The 20,906-nt window shown below is 29.6% G+C and overlaps 2 protein-coding genes across 2 annotated transcripts; both read right to left on the reverse strand.

The window, feature by feature from the left end:
* Positions 1–14,606: 14,606 nt before the first annotated feature.
* On the reverse strand, positions 14,607–18,843 carry DSM5745_08595 (uncharacterized protein; the record flags this gene model as incomplete). Its single annotated transcript, XM_026750611.1, has 7 exons — positions 14,607–14,740; positions 14,827–14,932; positions 15,019–15,492; positions 15,546–16,205; positions 16,254–16,559; positions 16,682–18,772; positions 18,820–18,843. The coding sequence occupies 7 exons, from the start codon at positions 18,841–18,843 to the stop codon at positions 14,607–14,609; spliced, it is 3,795 nt and encodes a 1,264-aa protein (XP_026600624.1).
* A 729-nt stretch (positions 18,844–19,572) lies between these two features.
* DSM5745_08596 (intradiol ring-cleavage dioxygenase) lies at positions 19,573–20,664 on the reverse strand (the record flags this gene model as incomplete). The annotated part of the gene is made up of 2 exons (XM_026750612.1): positions 19,573–20,051; positions 20,112–20,664. 2 exons carry the CDS (start codon positions 20,662–20,664, stop codon positions 19,573–19,575), a joined length of 1,032 nt encoding a protein of 343 aa, XP_026600625.1.
* Between the last annotated feature and the right edge of the window lie 242 nt (positions 20,665–20,906).

Below are 20,906 nucleotides of genomic sequence, written 5' to 3' on the forward strand. Positions count from 1 at the left end.
TTGCTATTTAAATTAATTAATAACTACCTTAGTAAAAGTAATAAATATATAAAAATAAACTATTACTTATTACTTATATAAAAACTAGTAAACCACGTAACTATAAAATACTTTTATAATATTTAATTATAATATTATATAGCTAGCGTTACTTAACTTTTAGGCTATTTAAATAAATTAATAAATAAGCTAATATATTTACTAGGTAATTTATCTTTACTAAATTTTAAAATTTTAAACTAAAACTAGGTTTTTTTATATATTAAATTTAATTATATTATTAATTAATATCACGCTGGCCTAGGCTATTAAGTTTTATAAAAAAATTATTATTATAGCTAGGCTGCTAAGCCACTATAACCTTTTAAAAAAGCACCTTAATAATTAAGCTAGTATTATTATTTTAAGTTAATAAATTAATTTTATTTTTTATATTTTTATTATCTTACATGTAGCTATCCTTTTTATAGCTATAATATTTATAATAGTATTTATATATATTATAAAAGCTATTAAACACTAATTTATTAATTATATATAGGTTATTTATTTTAATAAATAAATAATAAAGTATTAACTTAACACGGGTAAAATTTTTTAGGTTTATAACTTAGTTATATATTAGGTAGTACTAAATAACACAATTTTTTATCTTACTTTTAACCTTTTTATATACTCTGGGCTATAAGGTATAACAGTATATATAATATAATAATATTAAATTAATAAGCTTTAGCAGCTGCTATATATACTTTATTATTATATTTAAATTTTATTTAATATTACCTTTTTTATTACTAGTATTATTACGGTTTATATCTAGTAGTAAAAATAGGTTATTTTATTTTTAATTTATAAAATATAAAATAATAACCATGTTATAGCTTAATATTTAAAGTAATAAGCCTAGTAAATAATAATAAACCTTTTATATAAACTAATCTTGCTTTATAATTAAGGTATTTATTATTTTTTATACTAGTAATAATAAAAAATAGCATGTATTAATATACTTAAAAATTAATTTTATAACCTTTTTATATAACTTTGTTTTTTTAGGCTTTGAATATACTTAATAATATAATAAAATAAAAAGTACTTATTAATATATATAGCTATATTTAAGTTTACAAGCCACCCTAAGCTAATAATTAGGTTAAACATGTTTAGGGTTATATTATTATAGGCTAAAAAAAGATAGTAATATATATTACTAGTTAATTTTATTAATTAAAAATTATGCTATATTACCATAGGGAAATAAAAGTAATAAATAACCTGCTTAATTTACTTATTTTTTTATTAATAATAATTTATATTATAATAATAATATAGTATATAATTTATAACCTATGCAAGATAAGTAAGTATGTTTTCCTATTAAAACTAGGGTAGTTAAATAGCCTTATAATTTATATTAATAATAATAATTTATACACGGGAAGGGTTTATAGCTATAATATATATGTTTTAATAAGCCTTAAATAATTACTATAACTTATTAAATTATTAAAGGCTATTAAAAATAAGGGTAAATTATATTTAATATATACTATAATTATAAGTTAAACCTTAACCTTATTATTTATAATAAAATTAATTATTTATAATATTAAACTTAAGCTTAATAACTATATTAAAAAATATATAATAATAATAATAAAACCATACTATAATAATATAAAAATTATTTTATAAATTATATTATATAATTTATTTATAAATAACCTTTATATTATTATACCATGCTTTATACTTAAATAACTATTATATTAAGTTATTTTAGTATAAATTAGCCATAAAAAATATTAAAAACAGGTAAGCCATGCTTATTTAAAAAATAAATAATTAAAATAACACGCATGGTAACAAAAAACAAGCCGCTTATTAATATTTTTAACTATAACTTTTAAGCTATTTCTCTTGCTATGCTAAAACAGCCGCGTATTATAAATAGTTTTAAAAAAATTAATAATAAAACTTAGTAGTATAAATAATTTAATTATATTTAACTAAAAGGCTGCCTATAACTTTTTTATAAAAATATCTTACTAGCCAGGCGCGCGGTTATAAATATAAAAACTAGCTTATTAATTTATTTACTAATAATAAATTATATTAAAGTAAATATATTAAAACCAGGGATACCATGTAAAATAGCCACTTTTATATTTAAGTAAGTATTTAATATAATTTATAAATAATACCTCGCGCGGGCATGTTATAACTAGCTTTATATTATTATAAAAAAAAGGGTAAAAATTACTAGTAATAATAATTATTATAAGTAGTTAAACTTAAATAATAGTATTATATAAAATAAAAAAAAAGTTAAATAAGGATTATTATATACTAGCTTAGTAATATTATTTATTATAGCTTATAAAGCCTTAACCTTTATAGTTATTATAAGTAAATTAAGTATTATAACTATATTAAGTGCCTGTATATTATTAGGGTTTACTTATTAACTATTATTTAGGGTAATTAGCTTACTAGTTAGTTCCTGGTTTAAAATAAAATAATTAATTAATTTATTTTTTAGCAACTATATAAGATTATAATTATTTTTAATTATATTTTAATACCTTAAAGAATTTACCTAAAAGTAATTTAGCTATTATTTAACTACCTAGTACTATACTTTAAAGTTATAATAAAATTATAAATATATTTCCTAGTTTATACTAAAATTAAATAACCATAAGATTAATACCTTAAGTTCCTTAGGTAAAAGCGGGAGCTATTTATATACTTAATTAATATTTTATAAAAAGTTAATAATATAACCTTTATATAAATACTAGTAATTTTAAATATAATAAACCTTAATAAATATATAAACTCTTGTAATTAGTATTTTCTTAATTTATATTAATTTTAAAAGGTAAGAAAAAATATTACCAGGATTTATTTTATTTTATAAACTAAATTTAAAAATCTTTTAATTTTAGTTAACTAACATGTAATGCTTGTAAATATTATCCCTTTTTTAAAGGTTTATATTAAACTATTATTTTTAATAATAATTATATATCTTTAGCTAGTGTGTGTTAAGCTAGTAATAAAAGTTATTTAATAACTTTTAATAATTATAGTTTATAATAGCTAAATATATAAAATTAATAAAAAAAATAAATATAGCAAGGGAGCGTGGTCCAGGCCTGCATGTATAAAAAAACTAAAGTTAATTTTAATAATTTATAAAAATAAAAATAATTTATTTTTAATAACTAACTAAAAGCTTATAGTAGTAAAGCTATTAATATTTAATTTAATATTATTTTTATTAATAATAATAGCTAGCTGCAGGCGCCTAGCCAGCGGGCAAGGTATAAGTAATAATAAAAATATAGTTATTATAGGCGTGAAAAAGGGTATAAAGGTAGTAAATATTATTAATAATAACAAGCGTGTTAAAGGTAAATAAAAAGGTTAAAATTTATTAAAAGTAATTATATAAGCTACTTAACTAGCTATTTACTAGGTATATTATTATTTTATATTTTTATAATATTATTTTATTTATTATAAGTTATTAAATAAGTATATATTATAATATTAATAATCTAGCTTTAGCTATAACAAGCGCGGTTATTATATATTTAGGTTAATTTTATTAAAAAAAGGGCGTTAAGTAAGTAAATTAAAAAAATTAATAACTATAGTAAAGTGCTTTTTATTTTTTTAAAGTTATATTAATAATAATAATATATAAATAAAGCCGCGCAAACCTAAAGCACTTATTAATTTTTATAATTAATATAAGTTTTAGTAGGCTTACGGCCTATAACACGCTAAAATTATATTATTAAAAGTTAATAATTATATTTAATATAGCAAGCGGTTAATATTATATTTAATTTTATAAATATAGGCTATATAATATTTAAATATAAAAATTAAAATTAAAAATAATAAATAATAATATTATAAAAACTTAATAGCAAAAAAAGATTATATAATAATATTTTTTTAATTAATTATAGCAACCCCAACGCCGCAAGGTTTAAGTAATAAAAAAAGGTTATATAATAGTGTTTTTTTAACTAATTATAATAACCTTAAGTAATTTTACCATTTTACATAATCCCTAATAAAGCTCACGTGACCAAAAGCCGGGACCTACAATTTATCATGCGCGGGCCTCCACTTTGTTCCGGCCTCGCGCAATTAATTTATTTATCTTTGTATAATACATTCCATACATTTTAAATAAATGCCTTTTTAATAAATATTTGCCCTTATTATTACTATAATAAGGTAGTAAAGTAAAAAAAACTAAAGTAACTATGTAGGTATATTATATTATATAATAAATTATATATAGATTAATATACCGCATAATATATTAAGCTTTAAAGGTTAAATAAAAAAGTTGATTAAAAAGTGCTATTAAACACTATAAAGTAGGTATAAATATATTTTTTTATATAAAATTATTAATTATTAATTTATATATTAATATCTTAATAATAACATATATTTAAATACTTAAAAAATATAGTATAGTATTTTAAATATTTTTTATAAGTTAAATTACTTTTATTTAAATTTTATTATAATTTTATGGCGCTATAAGCCTATAAATTTAAGAATATAATTATAAAAAAAGTGGCATATAAGGTTTAAGCGCTTTATTTAAATAAAGCTATACTTTATATAAAAACTTTTATATAAATAAAAGTTATAATAAAACCAGGCATGTATTTTTTTATATACCCTAACTAGATAAGCCTATTACTTATTAAGTTAAATTTTATACTAATAAACCTTTAAATAGCTTTGCAAATATAGGTATATTAATTTATATATAATTTTTTTTATAAAAAACTAAGTACTTGTACCTTTATAACCTTGCTAGCATGTTAATAACCTTGCTAATATATTAATAGCCTTATTTTTAGCTAAACACTATATAAATAAACCTTTAAATAGCTTAAATATAAGTACTTTAATTTATATAAATTTTTTTATAAAAAACTGTGAAAACCTTGAGTAGGCTAACCAGGTACAAAACAAAGTACTAAAATGGCTATTTAATAAGGGATTAATATTAAATTTTAAGGCCTAAAATATATAAAAACTAATTTTTAATTAATTATTTTTTACTAGGATGTTAGCCTTAAATATATTATTAAAATAATAGTAATATTATTACTATGTAATAAGTTAATATTACCATAATTTTTATTTTATTAATTTTTTTATTTTATTAAGGCTTAATACCCGTGGGTGTAATAATTTAACCCTTTTTTAATTAAAATTAACTTAATTTTTAAATAGCTTTAATTTTTATAATAAGCATGTTTTACTATTATTTTACTTTAGTTTTACGTTTCATTATTTAATTTTTTTATTTAAAATAATTTATTATTAAATGTAGGGTTATTTTAAAGCTTAAAATAATATTTTTTATTAATATTTTATTTTTAAATAACTTTGCTTCTAGTAGCTAAAATAGCTATTTTAATAAATAATAAAAGTTTTAAGTTATTTTTTATTAATTTAAGTATTAATAAATTATAAATAAGCAATATTTTATAAATAATAAAAAAATTAATATAGTTATTATAGTGCTATATTATTAGTATTATATAAATAGCTAAATATAAAAAAATAAATTTTTATTTACTTCTGGTTTTTTTTTTCTTAACTTTTTTAATTTTTTTATTTTATTTTTTTAGTTTTTTTATTTTATTTCTTATAGCCTAATATCTTATTTTTTTATTATTTTATTAATTATTTAATTTTATAACCTTTATAATAAGATTTAAAATTTATCCTCCCCCTTTACTAAAAACCACCACTACTACTATTAAAAACATGAACAAGAATAGTAAAGGTTTCTTTAGTAATTTAAAAGGGAAGGGTAAGTAAAAAAAAGTGTTTTAAATAATAAAAAAAAAGCTTAAAAAGGGGGAAAAAGCTAGTAAAATATATAAGATTTTATTATATATACTTATTTATTTAGCTATATTATAGTGCTTAATATACTTTTAGTTTATATTAAAAACTATTAATTTAAATAATAATAATATATTATTTTAATTTAATTATAAATTTAATACCATGGTATTAATTTTATATAAAACTTATTTTTATTATAATAAAGTTTGCAAGCTAGTAAGTTTTTAATATTTTTTTTATATTTTATAGCTAATTTATTATGTCCCTTAAGTTAAAGTAATAATAATAAGTAATATATATAACTTATAACTTTTAATTAGCTATTACTATTTTTTACCTATAAATTAATAATAAAAAAGTAAAGCTTTTTTTAAAAAATAAAAAGTTTTAATAAGGCTAAAAATTTATATTTTAAACCTATTTTACTATAATTTAATTACTAAAGGCCTTTAAAAATATAAAAAAAAGCTTATTAAAAAAATTCTCCCTTTTAAGTAAGGTAAAAAAAAATTAATAAAAATTAAATTTTTAATACTATACTAAAGTGCTGTTGCGTTATATTTTACTTTTTATTATTTAATTAATAAATTTTTTTATTATTAATATAAAAAATAATACTAAAGTTTTATAATTATACCTTTGCCTTTTTTTAGTAATTTAAGCCATGTTTAATAGTTTATTACTAAATTTTAATTTTAAAAAAAAGTTAAGCTTACCTACTAGGCTTATTTTATTAATACTTTAAATTTTAACACCCAACTTGCTTATATTAAAATAAAGTTTTTTATTATAATTAAGGGTATTTAGCTAAATTAATTATATATTTAGTTTTAGTAGTAATATTTTTTTATTTTCTTACTTTTATAAAGTTAGTATTTTATTTTATTTTTAGTACCTTTTTAATACCTTAATTATTTATTTCTATTATTTCCTAGTTTTATTATATTAGGTAACGGCTTAGTAGTATTAAGGCCTTGTTTTTATAATAATACTTTATTTTTTTTTATTATTTTAGTGCTTATTACTTCCTAGGTTTATAGTTTCTTGTAATTACTTATAGTTTAAGGTTAAAATAATAATTTTTAAATAGTATTTTATTAGGGTTTTTTTTTATTTAAGTATATTAAATATATTTTAGCTTAAAACCGGGTCCTATTTTTACTTTTAATTAAATAATAAATAATTATTTTATTACGCTTGCCTTTTTTATACTTTTAAATAAAATTTAGTGTATTTATATTTTTAATAAAAACCTATTAATTATATTTTAAAGGCTATTTTTTTTTATTTTACTAGGTATAACTTTTTATTTTTAATAAAATTATAGCTAATAATATTATTAATTTCTTATTTCTTATTTTTTTTTTAAATTAGGCATAGCTTTTATATTAATTTTATTATACTAAGGCTTAAGTAATAAAATATAAAAAATATTATATATTTAATAATACTTTTTAAAAAGTTAAAGTTAATACACTATAAAATTAATTTTATTTAGTACTTAAAAAAATTAATAAACTTAGGCTTAAGTTTTACTAGCACTTTTAAATTTAAATTTTTAGTATTAAGTTTAATAAGTTATTTTAGTTTAAACTTTATATTTTTTTAACCTTTATTATAATAGGTTTAATAGCATTTTATGTTTTTTTTTTTAGTTTTTTTTATATTTAGCTTAAATTTTTTTAAGTTTTTTAATCCTAGCTAATATAGCTAGTACCTTTATTTATTTAGGGTTAACCTTAAATTATATTATAACCTTTAGGTCTTAGCTATATATAACTTAAAAGGGTAATATTTTAATAATAATATTTTTAGTATTATTATAAGTAAATTATACTATTTTAAGTAATATAAGCTAAGCATGGTAATTTTTTATAATAAAATAATATAAATATTATTTTAAAACTTGGTTAATTTGCTTGGTTTACCTATTAGTTTAAGAATAAAAAGTAGTTAATAAATATAACTTAGTTTTATAATAAAATTATAGCTTTTCCTAATATTTACTTATAAAAAAAGTTTTAATTAAATATAATACCTTTAAGCTAGTTATAATTTAAAATTTAATTTTAATAAAAATTTTTTAGCTAGCTTATAGGCTTGGATTAATATTAAAATAAAAATAAATTAATATTACTTTATATAATAATTTATTATTATAAAAATAATATTAATATATTATTTTTAGTACATAATAAATGGTAAGCTAATAATAAAATTTATGCTAATTTTAAAAAAAGGGTAATTTAATTTTAATAAGGTAGATAGTTTTTTATAAGGTTAATATTAAGGTGCCATGGTATATTAGCATGTAGGGTATAAATAAATAAAAGTTTTTATTATAGCTTTTATTTTTAGCTAAAATTTTTTTTATTTTATTAAAAATTTAGTTTTTTATAAATTAAAATATCCTACTAAAGGATTATTATAATATGCTTAAATAATTATAGTTTTAAGTTTTTAATTTAATAAAATATAAATTTAATTTTAAAAAGCTAGTAAATTACTTTTTATAATTAACTAGTTTTTAAAACTTAATTTTTTAGCTTTTTTAACTTAATTTTTTACCTTTAAAGCTTTAATTTACTCCTAAGTCTAATTATTTATAAATTATAATATTAAAAGTAACTTTATTAAATAATTTAATATATAATTAAAATAAATATTTTTAATTAATATAGTATTTTAGACTTAATACTAGGCTAAAACCTAATTTTTTTTAAAGTTAAATTATATATTTATAATACTATGGTTTTTAAAATCAAGATTTAACTTTATTTTATTTTAAAAATAAATATTTTTTTTTAAAATATTAAAGTACTTGTTACACCTAATACTTTAAACTTAAATATTTTATTTTTTATTTAAATTAATTTTTTTTTTAAAAAACTTTATATTAAGTTTAGGCAAGTAATTATTTATACTTTAATACCTTATACTATTTTTTTTAATAAGTGCTAAAAAATCTTTTTTTAAGACTAATTTAGTCTTACTTTTATACCTTTTAAATAAGGTATTTATAGGATTATACTTGCCTAGGTAATATAAAATCTTAAAATTATATATTATTAAATTTATATACTATTTTACTTGCTTTTTACTATACTTTTACTACTATATAAAAAAATAAAGATTTGCATAATCTAACCATACTATTATTTTATAAAAAAAATTTTTAAGGTATTACCTTTAATAATAAAATAACTAAATAATAGTAAATAGCTTCTTATTTAAAATTAACTAATTAATTTTTACTTTAATAAATTTATAAAATTAAAATATAACTAGATAATATTTCCCTGTATTATTTAATTAAAAATAAATTTTAGTTATTTTTATATTACTAGTATTTACTTTTAATTATTTTTTTTTACATAAAACTAAAATAACATAATAATAGGGCTTTTATAAAGGTATTAAAAAAATTAAAATACTAGCTTTTTATGCTTTTAAAATTATAAGGGTTTAATTTTCTTTTTATACTATATTTTTTTTATTAAACTAGTTAATAGCAAGGTAATTTATGTAAAATTATAAATAAAATAATAATAAAAATTAATAAAACCTAAAAAGAATTACAGGGCTTTATAAAAATAAGGTTTTTTTTATAAGGTTATAATAATTACTTATTTTAAATTTATTTTAATATTATTTTAATTAACCATAAAACCTAGAAATTCTACCTTTTTTTTAAAAAAGGTATATTTTTTTAAATTAACAAATAATTTAGCTTTGCGTAAATATTAAAAAACTTATTTAATATACTTAATATATTACTTAGGATTAATAAAAAAAATCAAAATATTATTAAAATAAATAATATAAATTTAATTTAAAATATTATAAATTATAAAATAAATATAACTTTAAAAAGTGGCAGGAGCATTAATTAAACTAAAAGGTATAATAATATATTTATAATAATTATAATAATATTAAAAAGCTATTTTTTACTAGTCGTCTTTATAAACCTAAATATAATAATAAGTATTTTTTAAATTAACTTTAGTATAGCGGGTTGCTCCCAAGATCTAGTTAAAAATTTTTAAAATAAAAAATAAAAGGTATTAATTTTTAACTATTATTTTATTTAATCCTTAATAATTAATATATAATTATAAGCCTTTATTTTTTTAGGTATAAAAAAAATAGGTGCTCCGGCAGGACTTTTAAAAGATTTAATATAACTATATTAAATATTTTTATTAATATACTAGTATAACATGGCTAATTTAGTAAAAAAAATAAATTAGCCTATAAAAAAGTAACTAGCTATTTATTATTATAATACTATATATAGGTACTAACTTTAAGGACATTATTTTTTGTACCATGTAAAAAAAATATATTTTAAAATATATTAAGTTTAGATAATAAATTATTTATTTAATCTAACTTGCCGCTGTTATAAACTTTTTTAGGTAAAAAAATAATAATAAATATATAAGCTTAATTCCTGCAAGCCTTTATAAACTTATATTATATAAAAATTTAGTATTTTACTACTTTATTATTAAATTATTATTAATTTATTATTATATAAATATATATAACTTAAATAATTATAAAAAAAAATTATTAGGTATTTAACTTTAGTTTGCTTAATTCCTATATAAGGCTATTTAAATATTTTTATAATATTTTTAAAATTAATAACTTTAATAAGTACTTTTTATACCCCCTTTAAATTATCTTGCTAACTACTATATTTTTTTAAAATAAAATAAAAAAGTTTTACTTAATTTAAATAAGCATGCTTAATAAATTTTATACTTATTATATTTACCTTACTTTAATATTTAAATTTATTTTAGTTTTAATTTTATTCCGCGAAGCTTTTACTATTATTTTTATTTAAAAATACTTACCTATTTTTATTTTTAAATATTAAGCTAGGGCATAAGACTTTACTTTAACTTTTTTTTATTTTTTTTATATATTTTACTTTTATTTTAATTTATATACTTACCTTTTTACTAATTATTTTACTTTTTTTTTATAATATTTTTTATTTTAAGGGTCCTTAACTACTACCTTGTAAATTTTTATAATTTAATTAAAATTTACTAGCTAAAAGTTAGGGTTTTATAATAATTTTATATAATTAGGTATACTATAACTAGGCTTTTTATACTTAAAACATGTTATAAAAGTTAATTTTAGTTAATTTTAATTTAATATTATTCTAATATAATTTTAAAAGGGTTTTACTATGCTAAAAATTTATTTTATAAGTATTTTATTATAACTTTTTTTAAAAGTTTATTTTATAAAATAATTTTTTTTTTAAATTTTTTTACCGCAAGTAAATCCGTGTTAATTTTTTTAAAATTAGTAGTGTTTTTTTTATTTAGTAAGTTTTAATTATTTATTATAATATAAGGTAATATAAGGTTATAAATATAATATATAAAATTAATATTATAAAGTAAGTTAAATTAAATATTTTTTAGTATTTAAAAGTTTTATATTATTAAGATTATAAATTTTATTTTAAAGTAAAGGTAAAAATTTACTAAAATAGCATTAAATCTATATTTTTTTATTATTTTTTAAAAAATATTATTTTAATATAGCTAAATAATTAGCAAAATCCCTAGGATTTCAGTTTTTTTTTTTAATAAGCTAACTTTAATTTAATTATAGTATTTAATAAACTAGTTATTAAACTTTTTAAAATTATAGCTATTTATTTTTTAAAGTATTTTTTAAAAAAAAATTTAATATTTTTTATTTATACTTTTTAATTTATTAGCATGTTAAATTTAGTTACTTTTATATACTAATTTTATTATAGTTAAAGCTCCTAAAATTTACTATTAATTTAATTTATATTTTTTAGGTGCTTTTTTAAAATTTAATTTTTAAAATACCAAGCTAATTAAGATATTACTATAGGCTAAAATTAAAATTATACTTAAGTATATTTTTATTTTTAATTTTATTATAATTTTTTAGTAAATTATTTTAGTATTAATATTACTTTAAAGGTATATTATATTTAATTAATTAATTTTTTAAATACTTAATATATTTTTTTATATTTTATAATTATTAGGTTACTAGCGTTTTATAAGTGTTTTAATAATTTTTTATAATAATATTTTTAATAATTTTAATAATAAAAAATTATTAAGTATTAAAAGGTTTTTTTTTTAAATTATTAAAATAGTTTTATTTAAAAATAAAGTATAAGTATACTAGCAGCATAGTACATGTTTTATAAGTAGTTAATAAGTAAAAAAGTTAAAACTATAAAAACCTTAAGTAGGCTAACTAGGTATAAAATAAAGTATTAAAAAAACTATTTAATAAGGAATTAATATTAAATCTTAAGATTTAAAATATATAAAAACTAATTTTTAATTAACTATTTTTTACTAGGGCGTTGGCCTTAAATATATTATTAAAATAATAGTAATATTATTACTGCGTGGTGGGTTAACATTATTATAACTCTTATTTTATTAATTTCTTTATCTTATCGGGGCTTGGCACCCGTGGGTGTGACAAAAACCAAGTACTAGTATATTAACAGCCTTACTAATATATTAATAATTTTATTTTTAGCTAAATACCACGTGGATAAACCTTTAAATAGCTTTATAAATATAAGTACTTTATTTTTAGCTAAATATTATATAAATAGGCCTTTAAATAACTTTATAAATATAAGTACTTTAATTAATATATTATTTTTTATAAAAAAAACAGGTACTAGCGCGTTAATAGCCTTGAATACTAATTTATAATTAAAAAACGTGTTTATTACGCCTTAAAATAACTTTAAAAATATATTTTTAAAGGTTTTTATTATTAAATTTGCTAATAAGGGACAGGTACATTAATTTATATAAAAAAGCTTATATAAATTAATATACCTATATTTTAATATAAATTTAGTAATTTTTAAGCAAGTGCGCCCCAAAGGCCTTTATTTATGTTTATATATTATTTATTATATAAACTAGAATAGCTTAATTACACGGGCACGTAAGGCACTAAAACTTATTCCAATACTAAATGTGTCGGCAGTATACAAATACCCCTTTGCGATCTGGGCCACATGGCGATAAGCAACGGACGGCTGAATCAATGATAATTCCTGTCTTTGGAACAAGGTATCGGTTGGTTGGAGTGACTGGATGTCCTCGTGTGGCTGAATCCTTCGATGCGGCTCTCGCTCCCTTCATTGGTTTCCTACCACACTGACCACTCTCACCTCGGTCCTCTCTCAGTCTCCCCCAATCCGCTCTTCAGCCTTGCCGATTCTCTTTCCATAGAGTCCATTCGCTGTCCATTTTCCACGCCGCAATCTTTCAAGCCTGTACTACGGTACCAGAGTCCCAATTTGCTGTTAAACCCCTGATGGCAAATAGGGTGTTCCAATAAGGCTAACCTCAGGTTCTGGCGCTCTGCGACTATTACTGGTCTACAGAATCCATTGTTTATGCGACTCCTCGGGTGAGATTTATAACAGCAATCCAACTGCAAAGCGTGCATTAATCACGAATGATGCGTGGCTGAAGGGCTAACTACATAAGCATTGGGGAATAAACTAAGGGCTAGGCCGAGAGGCTTTGCGGCATGGTAGCATAGAATTACTCCATCGCTATACCGTATCCAGCATCGGATTGAGGGGCCTGCAGGGCTTAGGTAGAAAGCTGAGCGAATCCGGCGCCCACAACAAGCGAGCGATAACCCTATGTCACATTTGCCATAGAAACTATGGGACCTGTAATATGACATTTTCGATGATATAAAAGATCGTGTGGTGAGCTGGGATATGTGAAGATGAAGGTCTGGCTTGGTTATCCAATTATCCTCAGGGCCCTTGGTTTTGTTCTTGTCACGGGGATTCAAAATGCTGCAGAGAGGTCGGGTTCTTCACTTGCTTGCCGTGTTAAGTGGATGATGTAGCTAGGCCTAGTTTTTGCTTTCCATGAATCATCAGTGCTGCGGACCTCGGCCTCATACAAGACCCAGCGGTTTCATTTCTGAATCCAAGCCACATTTGGAATCTTTACGAGCTCGTCACTAATAAGCGCTGACTCCTACAAGCCATTGTACCGCCCAGAGTCAAGGTGACCCGTGCCCTAATTGATCCATGCTTCTAATCAGCCAAACCTTCGCAGCGATGATGTTTACATTCCTCTTCCGCATACACCCTACTGCGCATTGAATTTGACACAAGCATAGGTACCAGGTGGAAGAGTTGAGCTGGACTTCTTCGATGAGCGGACACTTAACAACGAAAGAATCGGTCATCTCAAGGAATGACAAAGGAGCGTCCCACTTGGGTATGTTAGGGTAAAGTGAGCAAAAAAAGAGGACGAAGATGTAAAAGATGCAGCTGTGTGTCAGTGGTACTGTAACTGAAGACTGAAACATCCTCGGCACTTCCACGGTTATGGGGATCTTTCACAGTGTTTATAGACGCTGGCGTGGATCCAAGCTGTACATTGCCTCGCCGGAATTATAGCTTTCGGAGATTTCATTCAAAATTGGTCAGTGTCTGGGTGTGCTGAGGGTACGCTCGATTAAATCCAGAGACATCATTGATTATCCCCGCAATGGTCTGCTATCCAAAATAGAGCTCAGTCGAATCCCGTCCATCCAACAAGAAACCCACAAACTTAGGGCATATATGGCAAATAGCTAGATTATCCCTACACCTTCCCATCCTCAGGAGTGCTTTAGCGCTTCCTTAACGCAACGCCTCTAACCCCGCCCTTCACATGCTGCCATACAGGAGCTATGTGCTTCTTAAGCGAGTTGACCTGAAATGCAACTGTCATGAAGAAGCCAGAAACAACCGCCGATACGCCGACTATTGTGCACGAACAACCGCCCAGATTAGACAGGTTACTTAAGCAAGGGCATGAAGCTTAGCACCAGCAGGACAGTGTCACTCACAGAGGATTGGGAAGATCCACCCTCCTCGATAAACGACATCGTCACCCTTGTGTGGGAAATCGTTGATATTCAGGGCGAATAAGCTCGTGAGGAAGGAGAGCGGGAGCTAGGTATAAGGAGAATGGTAAGTGATGTGTTCAGGGACAACTGGATAGGGCGTGACGGAGAAAGAAAGGGGCATGGCAATCTTACGAAGATGATGGTCACGACAGTGAAAACCACAATTGTATCCCCCTGTCTCGCCGTTTCCGCGGCTTGCTGCCGCGCAAACCTCGCTTCCAGGACATTAGCTTGCCTCTGCCTCGTGTCTCGCAGAGACTCGATGTTCCTCTGCATGGCTTCGGCTTCGCGGATCATTCCTATAATCTGTCTTTTTACTTCGCTTGGGGTGCTTTTTGCACTGTGGGTGGAATGGTCGTCATTGCCTAGAACCTCTGCCGCTTGCGCCCAGACGTGTTCTTGGTCTTCACATAGATTTTTGAGGATGTTGAGCTCGTCGCAGATATGTTTCAACTCCCGCAGGAATCCGGTCTCCGCTTCGATCCTGAGGAATCCGTTATTGATCTCACGTTCCACTGTGTGTTCGGTATCGGATCCTCCTTTGTCAGCCTCGTCAGCTCCCAAAGAGGTTTCGAATCTGTTGAGAAGGTGTGCTTCCAAATCCCGCTACGGATGTGAGCTTTAGGCCTTTTATCATAGGACTAGGGTTTTATACTCACCGCGTATTGGAGGGAGGCCTGGAAGATCTCCAGGGGCGATCTCAGAGTCCCCAGTACTGGGATATGTTTCTCGTTGAAGAGGCTGACGGCGGTGCCAATGAGCAACCGGGCCATGACTTTTGATGTGACCGATGATCCCTTTGCCTGGTGTTCAAGTTTGCTCACCAAGTAATCTATGAAGCCCCTGTCATCTCCGTCTGGTTCTCTGGGCGTGCAGGCGATTATTGTGTCTGCAATGGGAACACTGGTCAGGTTTTCCATGCCGACGAGGGATGACTGGCAGAGCTGCCAGGATAACGTACCGTCATCAAGGAGCCAAACCCAGAGTTGATTAACAGTCATCAACTTCGTAGGCGCTTCGTATTCGGGATGTGCCTCTCCGTCTATCATCGTGTTTTCGTCTTGCCTAGACGATGGAGCAGTATCGTTGCTAACTCTTCTCGTACCACCTGTCTTTCCCATCACTCCTTTGGTCTGCCTGACTATGTATCTTCCCATTACCTGATCCATATCACGCTGAGTCGTGTCCTCATTAGAGACATAGTAATACTGGGCCAATGTCATTGGTTGCTGCATTTCCCGATACTGTTTTTCGGCCTCCTCGCCCAAGGGTAACTCTGCTGGTCCTACCGGCCGATCTGTCCACGACAAGTATGGCATCTATAGATAAAGTCAGCAGATCGTAAGTCGACGGATGTTCCGACACACATGAACCGAAATCATTTCAACACCACGGGTTTCCGCCGCGGGCTTGGCTTGTAACGTTCGCTTGCTTCTTTGCTGCATCGTTGGGGCTTGTTGCCACTTCTGTTGACAGACGGTCAGGAGCTTGGAATGAATAGCAACACGCGGAGAACGGGGTCGTAGGAGCATACTAACCACACACTGCGGCTTCATGCAATATTTCCTACCCCCAGCCGGTACGGCTACACTATTCTGCTGCACGAAGTCTTCTAAAGGGCGATGGTCGCGGTTCGTCAGACCCTTATCTCGGCAGAGCCTGACTACTAAGTCCTGCTCGGGGTTAGTGTCGCCTGGGCTACTTGCACGGGGTCTTTATACCTGAACATATCGCAGCTTGTAGCCCCCCAGTATCAGTTCGGTCCACATGTATGCAGTTGGAGGGGGATACAGACATCGTTCATCGGCAAATGGAGTAGTCTTAGATGGCAATTCCGCCATGTTTCTGAAGCCTTGCTATTCCCTATCTCCTCATCCACACTCAGTCCCTCGTTCATGCTGTTTTCGAATCCATAAGGACTTTCGGTCGAGGCCTGGATACCTCTCTTCACCGTGGCAAATCTTTGATAGTGGGTACCAGCCATAATCCTCCGCGGTCCCTTGCCATATATCATCTCCCAAATGCGGGGCCGCTTGGGATAGAAGGTGGGGTCTGTCCGGCTGGATGAATCCATAATTAACCCCTGTGCATAGTGATACTTATGAAGCATGTGTCGAAACGACGGAGGGTTAAAATCCCTTGGGGGTGGCCAGTTCCAGATGGGAGGAGGGTCAGAAAGCAGCCCTTCAATGATCATATTGTGCTTTATCTTATGCCGTTCCGAATATGAAATACTTTCGTGTATTTGAGCATTGAGCATCATGGCGCGCGCGACATTCCTTTCCCCAAGGTATGCACCGCTGGCTAGAAGCCACCAAACGACGGTTGGACGTTGGTAGTAAATTGCCCAGTGTAAAGGGTTGGAACCGCTTCTTGGGAGGTGGGAAATTGACGATGTGCGCCAGTCTGGCAAGAGTCGGTGCACCACCATCACCTGGAAAAGTTGTCTAACTCTCTGGTCCCTTCGCGACGGGCGACTTCTGGCGGCAAGCTCCAGTAGCTCATTTGCCGCGTTAGGTCGAACATCGTCTGCTAAACCATGGAAAAGGTCAGCCTGCTGGGCAGCTATCTTAAAGAACTCGTCCCAGAGCAAGTCTTCGATGAGGATGTGCTTCTCCGTGGCTCCCTGAACGGCGAGATCGACTGGGGTGTGGCCTTGCTTCGTTGGTTCAAGCATAATGTCCAAGATGCCACCGTGTCGAACGTTTTCCTCGGCTTGGCCTTCAGTGTTTGAGGCAATTGCTCTGTTACCAACCGGTAGTGGCTCCTGGAGCACTTTGACCATGTCCCTTATCAGCTCAACATGGCCATGTGCAGCAGCTAAGTGCAATGGAGTGAGCCCCGCTGTGGCTGGGATAAGGAGATCTGATTGTTGCTTCGAGAATTTCTTCACAACGTGGGTATGGCCTCCGATAGCAGCCACATGGATCCAAGAAGCTCCGTCCCTGTCCAGGGTGATCTGGTGAGCAAGGTCAAGTAGGCTCTCGCGCCCATTGACCACGGCCCAATAGGCCACCGGTGCCTGGTGACGCTGCTTCTCATCGGGCTGTGCACTTTCCTTCCACTTTTGGAGAATGGCCTCCACCTTCCCTGCCTCTTCATCATCGGATCTAGTTATTTCGTCTCGCAAAGGAGACTGCGGAAAGTAAGCCGGGGTAGAGAGCAAATGCAGTGCAGTTTCGATGTAGCCGGACGTCGCCGCTTCACTCAGGACCGTCGCTCCGAAATCGTCTGCCATTGTTACAAATCGTCTCGCCTTCTCTCGCCCTTCCGCAGTATCGTCAGAGAATATCGTTGTGAACAAGATTTTGCGTAAAGGATAGGCGTTTGGAAAACGCGTGTAGAATAAAGCAGTCCGACCATGTCGACCTGGAACCGTGAAGTCGGCACCCTGGCGGAGCAAGTATTCAACAGCAGCTGGTTGTGCCCCGTTTATTGCCTCGAGCAATGCCGTGTTGCCGTTTGAAGCTTTCTGATCCAGGAGATCCAGATCAATCTCGAGAAGCCTTTCCATGATGGCAATACGCCCCCATCGGGCAGCGAGGTGAAGAGCCGTCTCGTCATCTGTAGTTGTCTGGGATGCGACCTCCAAGCCATGTTTAAGGAGGGCGTCGAAAGCGTTTACACTGCCTTGTTTGGCAGCGAACAACAAGGGTGTAAGCATTGGATCCTCGCCACAACCCCGGGCTGGCAGGAGCGTGCTGACGCCGTTTTGCAGCCGCACTCCGTGGACCAGCAACTCGTCCAGCTCTGGACCGCTGTCATTCTCAATCGCCAGCTTAAGTTTTGCCAACCAAGCATCCTGGTCCCGAGGCGGATTCGCAACACTGGGATCAGTGTCGACCCCAGAATTCGGGCGTGAAGTGCCCACGCCAGTCTCCATATCCTTCCCTACTTTAGCACGCTGTCGGTAGGCGAAGGCGATGGACTTACCAGAGAATTCCCAGGATCCCACATGTTGTACCAGGTTGCTTTCGGAGACCGATTGGGTGAGTGGTGGGGGAAGGTGAGTGAAGTGAGGAAGGAGCAAAGGTGCCAGACGGCTTTGGGCTCCAGCTCCTTCGCTCCAGCTCGCTTGCCGCCCAGCTCCACTTTGGCTGCAGGTATGCAGGAGTTTAGAGGACTTGATTCGGTGGTTAGTTAGCTCATGCATCCATTGACTCGCCAACCGCCTGTCGGAGCACACATAATACCCTTTTGTGGAGCTCCTCTCTTTGCTTTTTCCGATATCTTTACACAATTCCCCCCGGAACTCGGTACTAGCCCTAATGACACATGGACGATCTTCGGACTGCTTGCTTTCTGTCGACGCATGTACGTTAGACCTACCTGCTTGCTGTCCTGAACCTTCCGTCTACCAAGCGCACTCACGTCTTATATCCATCCATCCAGATACAYGGAGCTCCTTCCCATCCTCTACAAACCTAACGTCCTACTCTTCAACTACTCGCTTGATATATGTCCTTGAGAAGATGACTGGCTTGTGGAGTCTGGCATTAAGCTCAGACGCCCGACACTCTAAGCCTCTTCAAGGCGTTGACAGCGTTTAAGGTTGTACTATTTCTTGTCTAGCTACTTCTCAGCTGCAAGGACCCATTATTACCCTGTGAGCTTCGTACTCTACTAGTCTCAGCATTGTCTCCTGCATAGCCCTCATGCTCGATGTGTGAGTACCGGGTGTATAACTCAGATCCCTGATGTCTGAGGAATCCCGCCATCAACCACCCGAGGATTTCCATCTGAGGTGCCTTCCACTTCCATCCCGCCCTCAGCAGTAAAGACATTGGTGTAGTAGGGATAGTGTACGGCAGAGAGGTTAACAGCAACTGTAATCCAAGCAAAGACGCCATCTTCAATACTGTCCCCCAGCAACGCATAGTTCAGCATGGGATCTGACTCGCTATACTCAGTCTCCTGGGCGACAACGCGGTCCACAGCGTTAGGCGTGATAGGGATACCATTCGTGTTGTACGGATAAGTTGCTTCAACCCGGTCAATCAGATCTTGATCCCAGAAGATCTGCGCGACGTGGCCCACCGTCCCACCAGTGACAGTGTTATTCGGCAACCGCCTCGCCCCAATATGCGCGATGTTGTGGTAGTGCGTTGTGCGCCCGTCATAGTGGCCCGGGAAGAGCGTATCAAAAATCACAACCCCGTCCTCGTCTGTCTACTGCACGCCACGCAAAAAGGTCGCGTCTCGGTTGCTCTGGTCCTCCGAGTTACCGTTCCCGTCCGCAACGAGGCCCGAGTACACGCCCGTTGCATTACACCCCCACAGCTCGGCGTAGAGGCGCGGGACTGGCTTGCAAGTGTCCACGTCGATGTACTGCTGCTCCAGGATCACGGGGACGCCTACCTGCCCCTCGCGGGTGTGAGAGCGCACGCGTTCGCCGGGAATCCAATACGGCCCGGTTTCGCCTTCGGCGGTTGGACCCAGGAGGCAGGCTTTCTTGCTGGTATCCTGGAAGATCTCGTCGGCTGGCATCCAGGGGGAGAGGGTTTCGACGGCGTGGTGGGAGGTGTTGAGCACGGCGGCCGTGTCGCGGGTGTTGAGTTGGCGACGGTGGAGCTCAATCGTTGCTTTCCGGCGTGACTCGGAACGCGCCTGGAGACCGGTGGCTTTGAGGTGGTCTGCGCATTTGGCTAGTCCGTGGCCGAGATCTCTCTTGTATTGTTGGACGGACGCTGGGTCGCGCTTCTCGATGTGCCCTGGGTGGGCGAGGGCGAAGGTGGCGCCTCCGAGGAGGCTGAGCTGCAATGTGCTCTTGATGTGCATGGTGAACAAAAAGGTAAAGGATATAGCAGAAGAGAGATTGTGTTTTTGAAGATCTTTCTGGTTCTATCTCTTGACCACCGGGTGCAACAGCGGCTTTTATACCTTCATCCGTGCTAGTCAAGAGATGTTCTGCCTGCTCAGATAGGCGGGTAAGTGTATACACGCCCTCGATACTATTACCTCTTCCATTATCCGTAGAAGAGGATGTTGATCAGTACCTACATCCTTTGCACCTATGTTGA

The sequence above is a fragment of the Aspergillus mulundensis genome (assembly GCF_003369625.1).
Source record: "Aspergillus mulundensis strain DSM 5745 chromosome Unknown scaffold_10, whole genome shotgun sequence".
NCBI lineage: Eukaryota > Fungi > Ascomycota > Eurotiomycetes > Eurotiales > Aspergillaceae > Aspergillus > Aspergillus mulundensis.